Source organism: Seriola lalandi, unplaced genomic scaffold, assembly GCF_002814215.2.
Source record: "Seriola lalandi dorsalis isolate HSWRI2012SDOR001 ecotype SW California unplaced genomic scaffold, Sedor1 jcf7180002054929, whole genome shotgun sequence".
NCBI lineage: Eukaryota > Metazoa > Chordata > Actinopteri > Carangiformes > Carangidae > Seriola > Seriola lalandi.
This window is the reverse complement of record NW_019525481.1, coordinates 888,794-907,154: the sequence shown is the minus strand read 5'-3', so window position 1 is coordinate 907,154 and position 18,361 is coordinate 888,794. Positions and strand designations below refer to the sequence as shown.

The 18,361-nt window shown below is 41.9% G+C and overlaps 2 protein-coding genes across 2 annotated transcripts; one reads left to right on the top strand and one right to left on the bottom strand.

The window, feature by feature from the left end:
• Nucleotides 1-759: 759 nt before the first annotated feature.
• LOC111644328 (transmembrane protein 138-like) lies at nt 760-5,154 on the top strand. The gene is made up of 5 exons (XM_087170132.1): nt 760-1,006; nt 1,903-2,427; nt 2,619-2,790; nt 3,164-3,239; nt 4,317-5,154. The coding sequence occupies exons 3-5, from the start codon at nt 2,665-2,667 to the stop codon at nt 4,427-4,429; spliced, it is 315 nt and encodes a 104-aa protein (XP_087026258.1). The 5' UTR covers nt 760-1,006; nt 1,903-2,427; nt 2,619-2,664; the 3' UTR covers nt 4,430-5,154.
• On the bottom strand, nt 4,743-17,885 carry cfap70 (cilia and flagella associated protein 70). Its single transcript, XM_023393101.2, has 27 exons — nt 17,769-17,885; nt 16,318-16,504; nt 15,647-15,742; nt 15,462-15,532; nt 14,966-15,157; nt 14,622-14,804; nt 13,847-13,941; nt 13,453-13,543; nt 13,137-13,274; nt 12,840-12,998; nt 12,429-12,515; nt 12,121-12,212; nt 11,814-11,874; nt 11,491-11,670; nt 11,277-11,408; nt 11,057-11,188; nt 10,608-10,741; nt 10,079-10,194; nt 9,381-9,590; nt 8,743-8,876; nt 7,698-7,850; nt 6,740-6,901; nt 6,210-6,299; nt 5,811-5,912; nt 5,562-5,609; nt 5,161-5,276; nt 4,743-4,827 (listed from the first exon to the last, which is right to left on the bottom strand). The coding sequence occupies exons 1-26, from the start codon at nt 17,838-17,840 to the stop codon at nt 5,166-5,168; spliced, it is 3,228 nt and encodes a 1,075-aa protein (XP_023248869.1). The 5' UTR covers nt 17,841-17,885; the 3' UTR covers nt 4,743-4,827; nt 5,161-5,165.
• Nucleotides 17,886-18,361: the final 476 nt, after the last annotated feature.

Sequence of the window (18,361 nt, the reverse complement as noted above, 5' to 3'; positions counted from 1 at the left end):
GGGGGGGGGGGGGGGGTTGCAGACCTGTTGCTAGGACAAACACAAGCTGTCAGTCTGTGCAGCACACTGTGTTGTTTGTGGCATCATTAGGAAGGATACACTACGTCGTGTCCGCCTCTGGAGTCAGCCTTCATTTCAGGTACACACACACACACACACACACAACACACACACACACACACACACACACACACACACACACATACACACACACACACACACACTTTTGTGTCTTGGTGACAGTTGGATGGTCGTAGTTGAAATTGTGAAATAGTAAAAGGGAGAATATGTGATTTCTGTGTAAAGCAACAAGCTGTCAGGGAGTTTCCTAAGAAGATTAAGTGGAACAGAGCTGAGAACGACAAGCTGGGGGCACATCATCATCATCATCATCAACAACAACAACAACAACAACAACAACAACAGGGTTTCTGAGTTACACCACCACGCTTGTGAAAGGAAAATTAAATATCTGACACATTCTGGATCAAATTTTAAAAAAGTATGAATTTATGACTCTTCCTCTGTGATTCTTGTGAAGAATCCATAGAAGTGGAAAAACCTCGAGGATGTTTCACCTTCAACACTGGTCTTATTTCCTCTGGTTCTCCGGGTTTCACATGTAGAGCTGCTAACCCAGAATCTCAGTGTCGTCTCCTGGTCGACGCTCCAGTGTTTGGAAGTAGTTCTAATCTTCCTCACACCTGCCATGGCTGTGCCAAGCTATAAATACAGGGAGGGGGAGGGGGGGTCATAAGAGGATCCACCTGGTGACAGTTGGATAGTGATCGTGGCTCACAAGATGCCGGAGAGGCCAAGGTGAAGGTTTACTTAACTAGTTCTCCCAGCGGTGGCAACAGTAGTGAAAGGAATCTGTTTTCTCTTCAGTCTGATGAGTGGATGAGAAGGAAAAGCTCAGGATCTGTTTGTTCTTCTTCTGTGTTTCTGGGATATCATCACCAAAGGATGCTGGGAGAGAAGCCGGTTTTCTTTTCAACGGTAAACTGTAAGTTTCCTGATGTCATTTGATTTCACTGTAACCCATGTTGGGGCTTGTTGTGGAGGTATTTTTGTGTGAAGGTCATTTTTTTTTGTGTGTTTTAAAGTTTAAAGTTTGGTTCACCCAAATTACAAAAAGAAAAAAAAACCCTTTCATACTCGCCTATATTGATCTGGATTGTTGTGGTTTTATTTGTCCAGTTTTTGAGTGGCCAAGATCCGTGTCAGTACGATGGGGGAGGTGGTTATCAGTGCTTAAAAAAATAACAATTAAAAAAATTTCCTCTTTCCAGAATCAACGATCCAGTAGCTCAGGATAAGGCACAGAAAAGTTTTATTTCTTTGCTCCAGTGAAAACTAATGACAGCAAGAGAGAGTCACACATCTCAGCTGGATGTCTCAAAATGTGAAAAACTAAACACAAACTCGAGGTGAAGCTGTTAATATATTCTGCTTGTACCGACAGTGTGAGATGTGTTCAGTCCTCTACATGCCAGGCCTCATTTAATACCAGACAACCGTGACTGGTTTAGGGCAGTTGCAGGTTACTCATGCTGAAGTCACTGTTGCACATGCTGCAACTAGAAGCCCCGCCCTCCAGGATTTAAAAAAGTTTTTATTTTGTAGTCGACTTCCTCTTTGACCAAATATTTGATGCCAGGTTTTTTCAAAAGGCGTCGATCGGGTCAGAAAGGTTGAATGTTTTACTGTTAGTAACTGAGGTCCACAGCTCCTGGAGCAGCGCCAACAGTCAACGGTTAAATAAGATTCACTCCATGTGGAAATCTGTCGATAAGTTTATCCAAGCAAGTCTCTGTGTTGAGTGCATGTAGAGCAGGAATAAAATGAGAGTTATCGTGTTTTTCAGCAAGATATTCATGTGTCTCCTGCTTCCTTCCACAGAATCTCTGCTGGATGTATCATGGGCGCTGACCTCTGACCTGCTGCAGGAGGCCGTCACCACACCTGAGCTGCCACATCTGTAACAGTCCACAGTCGTGACATGTTGACATCTGTGTTTTCCAAGCAGCTCATCCCAACACCGGACTCTGTTTCCCGCTCTGAACGGACTTCAGTTTTTCCCAAGTGAGCAGGACCAGTTCTGACAACAGAAAATGGAGCCCTAATGTTGTATCGCTCACACTTCACCTGCAGAGCGGAGCCGCTCCAACGCCGCGCTGACAGTCGGGACTGCTGTGTGCGGATTGATGTTTCTATGTGGTGAGTGTGCGAGTGCAGCGCAGCCTTGGATCCATCGTGGAACCACAGTCCGCCCGGGCGCCCATCCTTCGGGCCGGAGTCGCTCCAAACCGGAAACTACTCTCTGGTGCTGCTGATTCAGCTCAGCCTGCTCTCCTTCGACCTGTTTGTCAACTCCTTCAGCGAGCTGCTCAGGGCGGAACCAGCCGTCCAGCTGGTGCTTTTTATGTAAGCAAGAGTTACTCACCGTTACAACACAACAGCCAAACATTATCTGTGGCTCAGGGGGAAAACTATTCTGAGCTAAAAATAGTCCGGTTTAGTCGTCTGCACTGAGTCACGTCTGATGACTTGAATTATCCTCTTTGTTTCTGCTGATCTCACATTTTCTTCCTCCCTTGTCTCCTTTTGTTCGACAGCATCCAGGACATCGCCATCCTGTTCAACCTGATCATCATTCTGCTGATGCTGTTTAACACCTTCGTGTTCCAGGTCGGCCTGGTCGCCATATTGCTGGAGCGATTTAGAGCTCTGCTAATGCTCTCTGCTCTCTACCTGACCTTCAGTATCATTCTCCACTCCTGGCTTATGGTGCGTAAGAGCACAAACGGGCAAAAATACCTCATATTAAAGTGTAAACTTTTATTCCATTTATTGTTTTTTTTTGTTTTTTTTAAATGCTGACAGCGTATTGTTGAAGAAAAAGACTTTAATAAAGAGAAAAAATCCCCCAAATTTGACAAAATTAGGGTAAAATGTGTTTGAGAGAACAACAGTATGAGACTAGGTAAATTTTGAATCTGCATCTTAACGCCCTCAAATTCCAGCCCTTGAACAAATGTTGTCATCAGTCTGTTTTTAATTTGTAAGTTAGAAGTTGTGTATCAAGCATTGTGTTTTCACCCTTTATGTCCTTTAATTAAAAGCAGAGTAACGCTTCCTGTTTTCTATATAATCTCTCCAGAATCTGCGTTGGCTGAACACCAACAGATTTATTTGGACAGACGGCCTTCAGGTGCTGTTTGTGTTCCAGAGAACCGGTAAGACGTGTATTTATTTTGAATGTTTTAGTTTTAGTTTTGAAGTTTTAATTGTATTCACAAACTATCTGTAAAAAAAAGAGAAGCCGCCATGGCGGTGCTATTATATAAGTTATATCTTAGATTGGAGACTGTTTACTGGAGTTAGAAGAAAGGGAGAAGATGAGAGAAAACAGTTTCTCTGTGTGATTATCGCTCTGGTTCTGATCTCGCTGACAGACATCTCAGAGTGTCCTCAGAGTTTTCTGTGAGTGTGTTCGTCCGTCCTCTCCACCAACAGAGACCTCACGTCGCCGTGTGTGTGTGTGTGTGATTTTCATACACGTATAAGCTCATAATTGGATAAAGGGATTTATTGTCTAGTTGTTCTCTGCAGGTGATCCTGCTGTCGCCATAATTTATTTGTCTGCTACGTATTTTAAGAGCCACTTAAACAGTTACTCAGTGCGACTCAGCGTTGCATCATCAGTTCACAAAATCTCCTTCATTATGAACCAACACACTGAGGCTGAGACACTGTTAACCTGTTGTACTGGAATCATCCTGCAGACAGCTGTAAATGCTGGTGGGGATTTCTCTCTGTTTATGCAACAATCACGTGTTATCCCTCAAGTAACATTTAAAAACCCCTTTAAACATTGTGCACGGTGACGCAGGAGCCTGACTTTTCAAACTAAAAGGGGGAAATAATATAATTAATCACACTAATGAAATTTGTCATGTTTCTATGCATTTATCTTTTAACTGTGGAGTTATGATCAATCATCACCACTCAACAGGAACTGATGTGATTCAGTTCATGTTTTGTTGATCATTATTATTATTATTGATTATTTATGTTATGACAATGTTGAAAGTTAATGCAGCAGTTTTGCCTGTATGTGACAGACGACGTTCTAGAGACAGAAAACAGGAAACAAAGACAAAACTTTAGATCCACTTCATTTAGTTTTTCTTTTGCTGCTCTGGGTTTCAAACGTCTCACTCAGAGCACTTCTACAGTGATTCAAAAGCCTGAAACATCTATGTTTTCATGTTTATGTTATTAATAATAAAATAATATTCTCCTGTTCACAGCGTCTGTGTTGTACTACTACTTCTACAAGAGGACCTCAGAGTATCTGGGTGACCCTCGCCTCTACGAGGATTCACCGTGGCTGCGAGAAGTCTTCGCTCAAGTCCGACAGTGATCTCACTGCAGCGGAGCCACAGAGGCCAAAACCAGTGTAAACATGGCTCATTAAAAAGTAATTCCCCATATGGAAACCAAATGATACAAAGTTTTGATTTAAAATCCGTACAATGTAAGAATCGGCCACGTCAGTAGTGTTGTATTAAAGGTGCAGTAAATTTATTTGCTATACATTTACAGTCACTGTTACATTTTGGAAATTTAAAATAAGACAAAATAAACATTCCCGCTTAAGATGCACTACTTGCAGCACATGTATTATAAATCTATTTGATGGGGATGGTAGCCAAAAAAATTTATATTCCACATTACATCTCCTTCCAGTGTGAGGAGGACTGTGCCAAAATCTGGTAAGATTTATTATCGTAGCAAGGCCGGAGCGTCTCAGGAGGTTTTCTGTTTCGATGGTAAAAAAGGATGAAGAGTGAGGTCAGGTTTTTTTTTTTTAAAGCATTCTGTTGATATCAGTCACCACATGCCCTTTTTCTTTTCTTTTGTTAATGCTGTACATTTTTAAAAAAAGACTATATTGCAATTGTTTTATATACATTTGAGACCATTTGAGTTTGTTTGTACAGTCTGTATTGAACAGGGTTTAACTGTATCATGGATGGCTTGGCCAGTTGTTGTTTTCCAATGTCTGTAAAATCTGGGCTGTTTTGTGTTTCATATTCACAAAAGAACTTAAAACATATACAATTAAAATATTTCTTTTAAAGTGTCGGTCACCTGATTTAAAGTCCCGCTTCAGAGCTCGTTCCAAAGCATGAAACCAGATGACTGAAGCGGAGCCGACTCTTCAGCTCGTCGAACTCTTTGAGCAGCGACTCCTTCTGCAGGTTGAACTGTGAACCAAGAGAAACGGGAGTGAAATGAAAACAGAACGCTGACTTCTCAAATCCGTCTTGAACGACAGCGACAAATTGAAATTACATTATGACAAAATTAATGATAAATACAAACAAACAAGGAAATCTCCATGAAGCCATTTTCTATTCAGTTAAAAAATGATCAAATACTTTTATGTTTTATGTTTAATATAGAAACCAATGAAATTGTTTTGTTCACTTTATCAATAATAAATCAATAACAGTACAGTAATCACTGACAAAACCACCAGACAAACTCACCCTTTTTGCATATTTGTAAAACTGCTCTGCTTCCTCTCGTCTGCCGGACTGAAAACAAAAGGTTCATCACATAATTAGATCAGGGGTTTGCAGACGGTGGAAAGTGAATCTGTGTTTAACTGTGTCCCAGGTCGGGGAATACCTGGAGGATGGTGAGATACTAACAACCACAGGTTACACAGACGTGTGTCGGCCCATCGTTTCACATTCTGTCATGAAATATAACTTTCAGAGAGCGTCATCACTCACCCTGAGGCAAATCAGAGAGAGGTAAGCCCACACCTCTGCATTCTGGTTGTTCAGGTGGTTGGCCTCAGTCAAAGCCTCCTCAGCTATGTGCAGGTCCTCCAGCTTCACAGACAGACGCACAAACACAACCACAACCAAACGCTCACTTCCTTTCAAAGTAAATGAAAGAATATGACCGCCAGTAACTCCTCGTTTGCTTTGTTAACCTTTGTTCACAGTAGAAAAGAAAGTGCTACCAGATTTTTCAGAGGTTGAGTGTGATCACTGTGCCGAGGGGATGTTCGCTGCTTTACGTTGTTCAATATAAACGACTCCTTAGGAGCTTAATCAAGGAATTAAATCAAACATATTTTCAGGGTCGACATCATTTCCATCATTGTTGTGGAGGTGAGGTTTTACCCGGTAACAGGCGGTGCCCAGGCCCAGCCAGGTCAGGCAGGATGGAGACCGCTCACAAGCCTGCAGGCAGATGAGTTTGGCCTGTTCAAACTGGAGGTTAAACACACAAAAATAACAGATTGAGTGACACTGTGTAAATTATGTTTTGTAAGTATAATGATGAGCTTTAAATTTAAATTCTATAATAACTGGGATTTCTGCAGCACAGTGCTATTTTCATGACACTCTCTCGTACTCACACAGTCACGTATAGCAATACAATATCAACTTGAACACAGCTGTGCTGGAAGTTAAAAAAAACATTGTTCCTCATGATTTTTTTGCCAATTTTGCAATTTTAGAAAAACTTACTTTGACTGGAAAACTTCATTACAGCAGATCAGAGTTTCTAGTTTTGGTTGAACTTTAGGAATGACTGGTGAAACCTGCAGCCTGTCTGCAAACGCTCCGTGAATCATCAGCAGATACAGAGAACATGACTAAACTGTCTGGCTGATCAGACAACCGTGAAGCTCGTCTCAATATCTGACCTGCCCCTGCTGCAGGTAGATGGATCCCAGGCGGAGGAGGACAAGGTGAGTGTCTGAAGGCTGCTGCAGGAAGCTCAGGCTCCGCTCATAGCTCCACTGGGCGTCCCTGAACGCCTCTTGCAGGTAGTGACAGTGACCATTCAGAGCCCACGCGTCCGGATCCTGCAGCGATTCTCAGGTCAGTGTTCAGAGGAGATGCTAGTTTGACCGATCTTACTTTGCCACTGCTGTGTGGTCACATATGTAACTCTAACATCCAGTTAAGTTCATTACATGTCTTGTTTCCTGTTTTATTTTGAAATACTCACCTCGCTTGTTGTTTCAGTTCCCGCCCTCATTTTTACCTGCTCCCTGCCTGTTATTGTTTACCTGTTTCAAACTGACTTCCTGTGTAAAACCACCTGTTTCTGAACTTTACTTCGCCTTCGTTTCTCTGCTTCTGAGTCTCAGTTCCAGCATTGTTAGAAAATAACTCTAATGTTATGGCAGAAACCAGGAACCGTGATGTCCTTCATCCTGAGTAAAGGTTAAATACTTATGAGCACAGATTGTTACGTATCTTATTTTGAAATCTGTGACATCTTTTAATGATATAAATATTCTATTCATATGTATGATGGAAGGCAAACACTCTGCTAATCAGAAAAATGATTACTCTGTCAGGTTTCACCTCTTCAGTTGATGCTGATTAACATCATGATTTCAAAATAAAACACATAAATATATAACATATTCAGATTCATGTAACCAGGTCAGTCCGTTATAATTTTGAGACACAAACAACAATGAGGTGAAAGAAGTTCCGAAATCCAGCACAAGATCTTTGTGGCTGTTTAAACGTGTGTTCAATTAAAGCCTGTGGACTTTAACAGAGCTGTAAAGAAGCAGCAAACACACATGTCACATTTTCCACTAAGTCCCGACTCAGTGTTGCAGCCAGCAGTCAGTGTGCGAGTACCTGATCTCTGTGAAACAGCGCCTCCCTGAGGCTCGCAGCTGCACTGCAGTAGTCGGCTTTGAGCAGCTGCAGCTGGGCCAGATGAAGCAGGTATGAGACGCTGCGACCGCCGTGTGAACACAGGAGCTCCTGGGAGAGGGCGTGCTCTGCCATCTGACAACAACAGAACAGCGTCAGCAGATGACTGATTTTGTTTTACATTTTATTTTTGTTAGAACTTAAACTACTGCTGACAAGGCCAGTTCCAGGTAGTCACTGGTGTCACTTCATTTCAGCATGTTGAGAAAATACTTGCAGAGACTCTCCCTGTTAGAGGGTTAGGGTTAGACTTCAGCATCAGGAGGAGCAGTTTCTACCTTGGTGGCTAATGGGAATCCAAATAAATAAATACCTAAGTAAGTAAACAATTAATTCAATTCAATAAACTTCATTTGTCCCCAGGCGGTAATTTAAAAAGGCACATAGAGTAGACATTAAATAAACATAGAAATACACAACAACGCAAAACAAATACTATACTATATGTAACTATAACAAGAAGGACAGTAACAAGACAACATGACACAGTCAGCTGTAATCCACCGCTCACACAGCGAACAAGGAAGCAGAGCCAGAGAAAGACAATCACAAACAAAAACTTGCCACAAATAAGTTAGGACTGCAAAGTAAGCAGCCAAACGTTGTCGACACACTCTCTCGATGGCGTCACACAAGCACAAAATACAAGATCACACCAATAAGTATAAAAAGAGTAAAAAAAAACAAACAAACCTGGAACAAAGTCATAAGTAAATAAACAGCAAACCAAATTCATATTATGCATTTTCATTAAGTCCATGTTTGCTTATAGTTTGTCTTATGTGTGACAATGGATTTATATAATATTACATAATATTATTTATGACACTATTGGTCATAAATCACTTTCAATAACACTCTAAACTGAGGGTCACGAAATGACACCACAGCACTACTGTATATTGTAGGTTGTTCTTATCCGTCCAAGGTGATTTGACAAAGCACCTGCTGCTAAGTGTGTTTTTACCTGCAGGGCATTGTTCTGCAGCAGGAACTGGACAGCCTCTGTGTAAACGGTGGTAGAAAACTTTGCAGGAACTGATCCGGGGCTGAGATTCTGCTCTTTGTGCATCTTTGAGTCCTCGTCAACAAACTCTGGAGCTGGACAAGAAAATAATAATAATACTACAGCAATACTGTCAGGCAACATCTGCGGCTCCAGGGACCCACAGCATCTGGTACATGCATCTCAGGCTGAAGTGCACTGAGAGCATCAGTAAGTGCATGACAGGCAAGGCTTCTTTCCAGGTGCTTCTTGCCAAGAGAAAGCATCTAAACCTTTGTACAGACTGAGATTACATTATGACTGAATGTGAGACATTGTATATCAATATTTCTTTTATCTACATTTTAGGAGTGCAAGAACTCGACAAAACCAAAAGGCTGTTATTTGTGAATCTTCGGTAAATATCAATAACGTGAATGTTTTGTGTGCGAACAGATTTCAGTGATTTTCATCATCATTTTATGTTTAAAATGTAAGTTTCAGCCCTGTGGAGGCACAGATTTAATGCCAGAGTTTCCTCTCACATTTCTGCTTTTCTGCTGAGGCATCATCACATTCAGATGAAGAGACAATACACTCTGTCCTCCTGCTGCACTCACCTTGATTAACAGTGGGAGACTGACACGGAGGACTGGCTGCTTCCACCTCCTCTAGCTGGTCTTTTTCCTCCTCATTTTTCTTGTCTCTGTCTTTCTTCTCCTCCTCCCTCTGTGCTTGCTCCTTTGCTTCGTCTGCCTTCAGCTGCCTCCTGGCCTCCAGAAAAGCCCTCTCTGCCAGGATGGATTGGTTCTGGCTCTCGTGGAGTAAACCTGGGCAGCAGACAACGAAACAAGAAATAAGACCGTACTGTACATTTGCCAGCATGCGTCCTTCCTGCTTTGCTGCTCAGGGTTATTCAGGATCAGATATGAGTTTGTGGGGGATCGTGTAAATGTTTTTAATCCCTGTTTAAGATTACTCTTTAGAATAGCTTTAAAAATTACTCTGAATTGGCATCTTGAAGAGTAATATTCTGTACTGGAACCAGAATAATGAATTTAAGTCACAGGTTTATTGTACCAACCTAAGTTTCCACTGTCTCTCCACTGTCTAATAAAAAACACACATCGACCATATCATTCAAAGCGTCTTGTGCAGCTCAAACTTCAGAGGAGCCTCCGTCATACTGAGGGTAGACATCAATGACTGGCTGATCTCTGACACGTGACAAACGAGTGTAGCAGCAGCAGACTATGTGTTTTCTCTGTTAGCGTGAGTGTTAAACAGCAGCGAGTCGGACGACAGACTTCCACCTCACCCAGCAGCGTCCAGGCCACCACGCTGGGGGGGTCTGTGCTGGTGGCCTGCTCCAGGAAGGTCTCGGCCTCCTCATAATGCTTAAACGTTGCAGCCAAGACGCCACACATCATCAGGCTGGAGGGACAAAAAAAAAATACAGACAAACAGTAAAGTCTTGATTTTAAATTCACATCGTTCAAAACCGTTCAGTCGCCTTCCAGCGGACAGAATTTACCTCTTCTCTTCGTATTGGTTGTGATGCAAAGTTAAAGTGACAAGTGAGCGTTCATCTCTAGTTAGAGACATGAAGTGATGGTGCAGGTGAAGAACATCAGGCAGGAAGTTAATGAGTATTTAAACATTAATGTTGTTACTATAATTAGCACTGATTAGGAGCAGGTGGATGAATAATGGTGATGTACAGTGTTGAGCTCGTGTCTCTCTTGTAAGACACAATCACGCAGCTCCACAAAGCAGGAACCACTTGTTTCAAGCTTGATATTCTGCAGATATTTCATGTTTTTTAGCGTCACTGGAGCGTGATTGACCTGGGCTGATGTTCCTGCTGGATGGACACGGCATCATGGAAGCACTCTTTGGCCTTCATGTAGTCTCCAGTCAGCATGTATAGGCTCCCCCACTCAAACATGTGGGAGGGCTCACGGGGGTGTCTCACCACCAGCTGCAGGAAAATAAACCCACACTCAGTGGAGTCGTAATCGTCAATCACAGCTGCAACATGACTCGGTGGACACCTGATGCAACAAACAAAACCAAAAACCCACAGATATCCTCTAAGGATTAAAGACAATCAGAAGCTGTTTACGGTCTAAAAACAGTGAATAAATGGCCATCTGTGATTGGCTGTTGCTCTGTTTTACCTATATCAGTCTTTTTCGTGAGTATAGTTGTGACTACACTATATACAATAGGTTTTTTCCTCATTCATTGTGAGTGAAGAGCAGGTGTATCAGGAAGGGCGAGCATGTTACTGCACCTCTTGGTAGTACTGAGCAGCCTGCTGATAATCCCCTGTAAGCTGAGCCTCCCTGGCAAAACGTCTGAGCTGAGACGAACTCAACAGGATCACGTCCGAGGAGTCATCATCATCTACGTCATCTGAATAAATCTGGTGAGGAGTAGAGGACGAAACTGAGCGTCTCTGTGTGAGTGTGTGTGTGTGTGTTTGTGTTCATATGTGTATGTGTGTGTGTTACCTTGTCGAGAGCTATGTGCATCTCATCCACCAGGTAGACATAGAGCTTGCTGACAAAAGCCTTTAGCTCCTCAGGGTCAGTGATTGGTGCTGTCCTCTGCATCTTGTCTCGTACAAGCCTCACCACTGCATGCTACACACCAGAAACAAAATAGTACTGTCTGAGTTCCTGCAAGTTTCATCAGTCCACCTGTAACGTGTGCAGCCGTTCTGACCTTCATCTGTTCCTTGAAGGCGAAGTACCTCCCGGAGACATTGAGCGCTCCCATCAGCTGAACCTTCATTTGCTCCCGGCTGCTGTCTTCCAACGGTTCTCCCGCTCCAAACAATTCCTCATACTGGTCTGAAACATGGGACATCACGTTGCATACCTGCCTGTGGAAGTCCAGCACTGCCTGCAGGAAGACACACACACACACACACACACACACACACACACACACACACACACACACACAGGTAGAGACAATTCAAAAAGTAAACAACTCTGCACTGATGTGTTATTTACTCTGTGTGTGTGTGTGTGTGTGTGTTTTACTCTTTCTGCTCTGCTAGGACCCGCTGGAGGTGGCGGTCTGGGAGGGATTAATGCCTTCACCCTGCAGGAAACAGAGACACATCTCAGCACATTCTCCCACATTCATGTTCCACAGTCAGTCAGAAACACAAGGTATCAAAAACCAAATATAACAGACCAGGGTGAAACTGGGTCTGCAAACAAACAACACTATAACTATACTATGACTAGTTCAGAAGGGTACATGTTGTGATAGCTCAGGGCCACATGAACAGTGTCACTACTAGAAACCAGGTCAGACTCTCGGAGGAGTTGTGCACCACGTTACCTTCTGCCCAGTTCCTCTGGAGACGTTCTGGGTACCAGCGGTTTCTCCAAGGCTATCTCAATGATAATGTAAGTTCTGGCCTCCAGGTACATCTGTCATTAACAGGAATGAGATGTTAATGTTCAGACGGCTTCCACAATATGCATAACAGGAAGCTTGTAAACTGTTTAAAGTATATTACAATATTAAGGACGTACATTTGAATGTTAAGCTTCTATTGATATCGCTCCTGTTCTACAACTTCAACCAAAGTTTTACTTCTACTGTAATACTGAGCAGAGTTGTGCTGGTGTTTGGTGGAAACTTACATTTCCCTCTGTATTGACGTGCGGCTCGGTTTCGGTCAGACTGTCGGTCACGCTCTCGGATGCTGTCTTGCTATGATTGGCAGGTTGCTGAGATGATTAAATCATATTATATCAGGGTCCAAACTTCACGAACACAACCTGAATATCAAATTTAACCACTTCCAGGATTATTGTTGGTGAGACAGAAAAAAAAGCTGTTAAAATCCTGGTGAAATCATTTGTGTGAGAGGTGAAAGAAAATCAACCACTGGCTTTTGCTCTGGTTGGAAAGCTTTCAAAAACTTTTAAGCACTTGGTTTATATCAGTTCATATCTTTTATGATTTCCCAAGCACCTTGAAATTCTGTTAATTAAACTTTAATGCAAAAATGAATTTCTCGTCCGAGTCCTGACCACAAGGACCTTTCTAACCTTTTTGGCTGGCTCCTTTGAATCCTTGGCTCCCTTGTTGCCATCCAAGTTCTTCCCGGCCCTCCCCTTGTGAGAGCCAGCGGCCGAGCTGGCACGAGCTTTGATCTGGTTGGCTGCAGCCTTGGCCTGCTCCTTTAACACACTGACACTCCGCTTGGCCTTTAAGCACAAGATAAACGACAAATGACAAGCAGTGTTAAGAGTTATTTAGCAGATGATTTTGAGTAATTCTATGCATCACACATGAGATCAGGGCTGTACTGTATACATCCCAAACAGTAACTAAACTTGTGCGACCTTGTTCAGTAACTCGGCCTCAGAGAATGGCTGAATGCTGTATGCTCCTCGGACGCGGCTAACTCCTGGATACAGCAGCCGCCCCATGTCCAAAAACGCCACGCCGTGGAAGGGGATCTCTGGGTTCTCCTCAGCTAGCTAAACACACACACACACACACACACACACACACACACACACAGGTATGTTTTCTCAAAATGTTTCTTTCAAACCACTAAATGTTCATAGATAAATTGTCTTACATTTGGTTCAGGCTACAGAGCTCACACTGGAGAACCAATACACAACACTACCGACAATAACAAAGCTGTTTCACCTGCTTGGTTTCTGCTTCCTTTCCCAGCGGCGCCAACAACCTCGTGATCTCCACCGGCCACAGTCTGCTCTCAGCGATCCTCTGCTGTAGCCTGAAGTTACAGTCGATACTGATGTCTGATATCTTTTTCTGTGTCTGTTTTTTTCTGTTTGTATTATTTCAACACCCAATGCAATTCACTCACATGTATTCTGATGTTCTTCCTATATGTTTTCTTTACAGCGATCGTTATTCTAAGTATTAAACCTGTTCATTTCAAAGTCGCACAGATAAATCCCAGGTTCACTGACTTTCCCTTTCTAGAATAATCTCTTCATAGTCATGGCCAACAGGCAGCATGATGAGCAGACATGAGGAGGAGGAGGAGGAGAAGTGAGTCGTGTGTGTAGCTGACCTGGCAGTTCCTCCTCCATCCAGGAGGCAGCGCATCTCAGTGTCCCAGCTCACCCTGTTCTTAGTGGCTTCTGCCTCATCACGAAACTCCCGGTCCTGTGGGAACATTTAGACCTTCAGTCCTGGAACTGACTGAACCCGCCTCCATGCTGTTCTAACCTTCTGCAGTATTCGATATCCTTTCCTACTTTTAATCTTTTTAAGACACTTTAACTTGTCATAACATCAGTCATTAGCTAAACCTATGTCTCGAATTTACCTTAAAGTCTGATCTTATCAATCAGGAGTTGACTGTTGTGAACTGCTTTCATGCAGTTCGATATATTAACAGTTCATTTATTTGGATCCCTATTAGCCACTACCAAGGTAGTAACGGCTCTTCCTGAGGTCCACTCAAGTAAAAAAAATACATCATAATGCAAAACAATGCAAGACAAAAAAATAAACAAGAAAATAACAACAAATGCAAAAAACAGTAAAACTACAAATAGCGATAATAACAACAGTGACAAGTTCTGCGCTTCCTCTACAGTAAAAAGTAAAATAATAATATCACTAAAAGCAGCATCTGCAGTGACTGAAGAATAAATGAGGTTGAAAATGAAAGAAAAGTTCCTCATTAATGATCATATTCAGACATTACGCTGCATGTCCTGTGTGTAGAGGGGCTGGTGTTCTGTGCATTAGATATTTCATTAAACTTTTGTTTAAAAACACTCGTACTCGTTAAATGTGAAATATCTGATGGTGCAGGTGACGGCCATGTTTCCAGTTACCTCCAAGCCAGTCAGCTCGCCATCCTCCTCTTCGATGGGCTCTTCCTGGAAAAAGGCCCCTGGCATGAAGTGGTTCCCTGGGACCAGCAGAGCCTGATGGGGCCTCTTCCTCTGTCTGCCCTGTTCCTCCCTGTACCCCCCTGCCTTCAGCTGCCCTTCACAGAACACCAGCACCTGATCTTTCTGGGAGTCAGAGGAATAGTGCGGCCACAGCGTTACAATCCTTCATCCCAGAGAGATTCGTATTTGAAGCTGCTCTACACTTGCCTAAACTCTGAACAAAAGAAATGTCATTGGTTCTGTTCAGTAAAATGGCTTGAAGTAGCTACGTGAAAAGCAGCCACCTGTGCGGTAAGTGGGACTTCCAAGGCAGCAGTGTACGAGGAGGGAGTGGGGGCGGGGCCAGACAGCAGCATCCATGACTCGGGGACGGAGTAGGCCGTCTCTACGGTTACCGTCAGCAGGTTGGAGGCAGAGAGCTCAGCCTCAGACAGAACCGGAGCCGACACACTGACACACACATCCAGGGTCGACTGCTACATGGGGTCAAACAATAAGGCACATTTACATTTTCTTTTTAATAAACGGTTTAATTATATTGTCTAGAAATGTCATTATGAGGTTAAAGACTGTAAAATGTCTTTATCTTATCTTGTATCGTTTAGGACTTGGCCACCTGTCAGCCACAATACACAACCCAAATTTAGTAGAGAAACTTCAAAGGCAGAACAAACAACATTTATTTCATTTAAATTCAGAACAGATAACTAAACATAACTCTGAAGAGCGATATCAATTTGCTCCTGACAAAAACTGAGTGACAGTTTTTAACAAACTAACCTGGGAGGATATTTTGACTGGGGGGCTGGTCACTGGTTTCACTGGGACAGTGGACGAGAAACTGCACTGACCTGAAGACAAGAGAGAAAATCAGCAGCTGAGATTTGGGGAGAGACACCAGCCTTATCAGCCTGTCTTATTACAGTATAAAAAGATATAATTTTATATCAAGTGTGCAGCTGTACCTTGCAGCAGTGGCAGCAGGTCGACCACAGCTTGGCCCAGCACCCCTGTCCGTGCCTCTATTTTCTTCTCCTCAGGCAGGACCTCTATGATCGTCACTGGCCACAACAAAACCATTTTAAAACTTTTTTAAAACACATCCTGGCAGGATAATGGCAGGTGGTTGACAAACCTACCAATTATGCTATCATCAACAATAAACAAAAAACAGTTAACCAGTGTAACAATGAAAGTATATACTGGAATATCCTTGTAACTGGCTTGTGTTGGTGTAAATATTAGGAAACTAAACTCTGTGTAAATACTATTGTGTGTGGTTAAACCTTTAGGGCACAACTCTCAGCTTGGTATAAATATAACTTATATAACATTTAGCTTACAAACTCACTTACAAACAGGTTGCAGACCAGCAATGTAGAAATATTTTCTATGCTAAAATAAGAATATAACAGCATTATAAATTTGCTTCTCTGATGTTTGTGTATTTCATTGTTTCCAGGATGTGTGTCATTTCCTGTTGGTGCATCATGTGGACATTAACCGCTAAGCTAAGTGTGGCTATCACGAAGACACTGGTTGAAAGTTGAAAGAGGAGACAGAGAAAAACGCTGCTTAGCTCAACTGTCAGTTACATGATCACGAGACAGAGAAACATTTTTTAGACTCGACTAACATATGATCGGTTTATGTGCCATGTCACTGAGAGCCTGAGCATCACTGGGGCAGTGGAAGCTGCAGGTGAAGTTGTAGTCAACACGCTGCTCCGTAGTATCGAACTGCTTCTTCTCCGACTCTCCCAGCACCACACCATCCACTTCAACCTTCAGAAAACTCTGGAAGTTTCCTGCCTTTTTCCCTTGCTAAAAAGAGAAGAAAAAGAATATTTAACAGTAGGTGGATACTATCATCCACACACTAATCTTCCCAGTGTCGTCGATTTTTCCACCAGTCATTTGTTTATTTTAAATGACACAATAATCTTTTAATTACACTAAAGTTCATAAAATCTATTCAGTTCAAGTAACATGCACTTGACATAATGTCAAAGGCAAATCTATGAGTCTCAGCCCTTGGTATGCTGCCAAACCCTAATGGTGATTGATCAGTCATCTGGTTTGATGTCTCTGAAAAGTGAGTACGGCAGTGAGAAGTGAAAACAAATACTGCTCAATGCTCAATTAGGAAATAGGTTTTAAAAAATATATAGAGGGGTGAACTGGGAAAATACACATCAGCTCATTTTGAGTTTCCTCATTTGGCAAAGATGCAGAAAAAGGATCAGAGGTGATGGTAATGAATGTTGGATGAGAATTTACCCTGATATTGTATCATCAGATTATCATTTATGCATTTATGTAAAAGCAGGATTTTACTGGTGTACTTGGTTGAGATGGAGCTAGATACTAACTGTTGTACAGGACTGCAATTAATGAATTATGAATTATTTTCTCAATTAATTGATTGATCAATTTGTAAAAATTGGGCAGTTTTGTTCAACCAATAGTCAATTTATCTCAAATTAATTTAATTTGAAAAATTAGAATATCCTCAAAATTGAGAAGTTGGAAACATGAAATGTTTAGTATTTTTGCATGAAAAAATTACTTTTATCGTTACCAAAATAACTGCTAATTAATTTTGTCAGTTGACCAATTAGTTAATCGACTAATTGTTTCAACTTTACTAATTAATTTCTAATAAAACATCATATTCCATTAGCTTTTCATATATATTGTGTGCAATAATCTTATTCTGTAAGGTAATTAGTAACTGACTCTGTCAAATAATAGTATTTACGTAAAAATTGCCATTTCAGTGTAAAACACCGGCAGCCAGTCTTACCTTAGACTTAATAGTTTAAAACTGAACCACTGTTAAATAAAAACTGTTGGTTAAAAACGTTGTTCGACCAAAAACTACACTAAATAGGTCCTTACATGGCTTTCTCGAAGTTATTGTCCTTTTAAATTTTACTTATTTAGCTAACTAAAGAGTAACATGCACATTCAAAAACACCGTGTAACCACACCCCTGTTGCTTTAGCCGTTACATTATTTGCGGTAGTTTAGCTTAGTTCGTTAGCATGTGTAGTTTATTACTTATGCTAACGTTGAACGGGCTTACCAGGTTATTTCCACGAACAGCAGTTATTTCAATAATCGACACTTCTTCCGTAGTGTTTTCAGACGACGCCATTTTGTTGACAAATGATAAACTAACGTTAACTAGTTAGCTGTTTAGCTGGCGTTTTCAGCCTTGGTTGCGTTTTTTTCGTTTGTTTACGGACGGATTCTCGTTCCCATGGCAACGGTGCCACACACGCGTGGTGTGTTCAAGTACAATCTGACGTTTGTGAGCTTGTTCTTCCTTTAACGCTTGTTAACACTTTGCGTGTTTTTGTTCCACTGAATGAAGACGTACAATTCAATTCAGCGCAGCAAACCGTCAGTTTGTTCCACTATCCAACTTGTACAATGAAAATCTAACAAGGAAGTCGAGCTATTGATGGCTATTCATCAATTTATTAATTTGAGTAATATAAATGTATACACATTTGTATACATTTATATATTTCATGTGTATACATTCATTATGAAGTGCACACATACAATTCAGCTTTGGCAGTTTCTCATATAAGCGTGTATGTGTGTACAGAAGGCACCACATTTTAACTGGGAGTTTTTACCACTAGGTGGCACACCAACCACCAATAAACA

Bases quoted from the DNA above. Each gene is read 5' to 3' on its own strand.
- cfap70 (XM_023393101.2), bottom strand. From the start codon at position 17,840: ATGGCGTCGTCTGAAAACACTACGGAAGAAGTGTCGATTATTGAAATA. The intron at 11,409-11,490 runs GTCAGAACGGCT...TCTGGTGTGTAG, and splicing joins CCTTCAAGGAACAGATGAAG to CATGCAGTGGTGAGGCTTGT. The intron at 6,902-7,697 runs GTACTCGCACAC...GAATCGCTGCAG, and splicing joins CGCTGTTTCACAGAGATCAG to GATCCGGACGCGTGGGCTCT.
- LOC111644328 (XM_087170132.1), top strand. From the start codon at position 2,665: ATGCTGTTTAACACCTTCGTGTTCCAGGTCGGCCTGGTCGCCATATTG. The intron at 2,791-3,163 runs GTGCGTAAGAGC...TAATCTCTCCAG, and splicing joins TTCTCCACTCCTGGCTTATG to AATCTGCGTTGGCTGAACAC. The intron at 3,240-4,316 runs GTAAGACGTGTA...TCCTGTTCACAG, and splicing joins GTTTGTGTTCCAGAGAACCG to CGTCTGTGTTGTACTACTAC.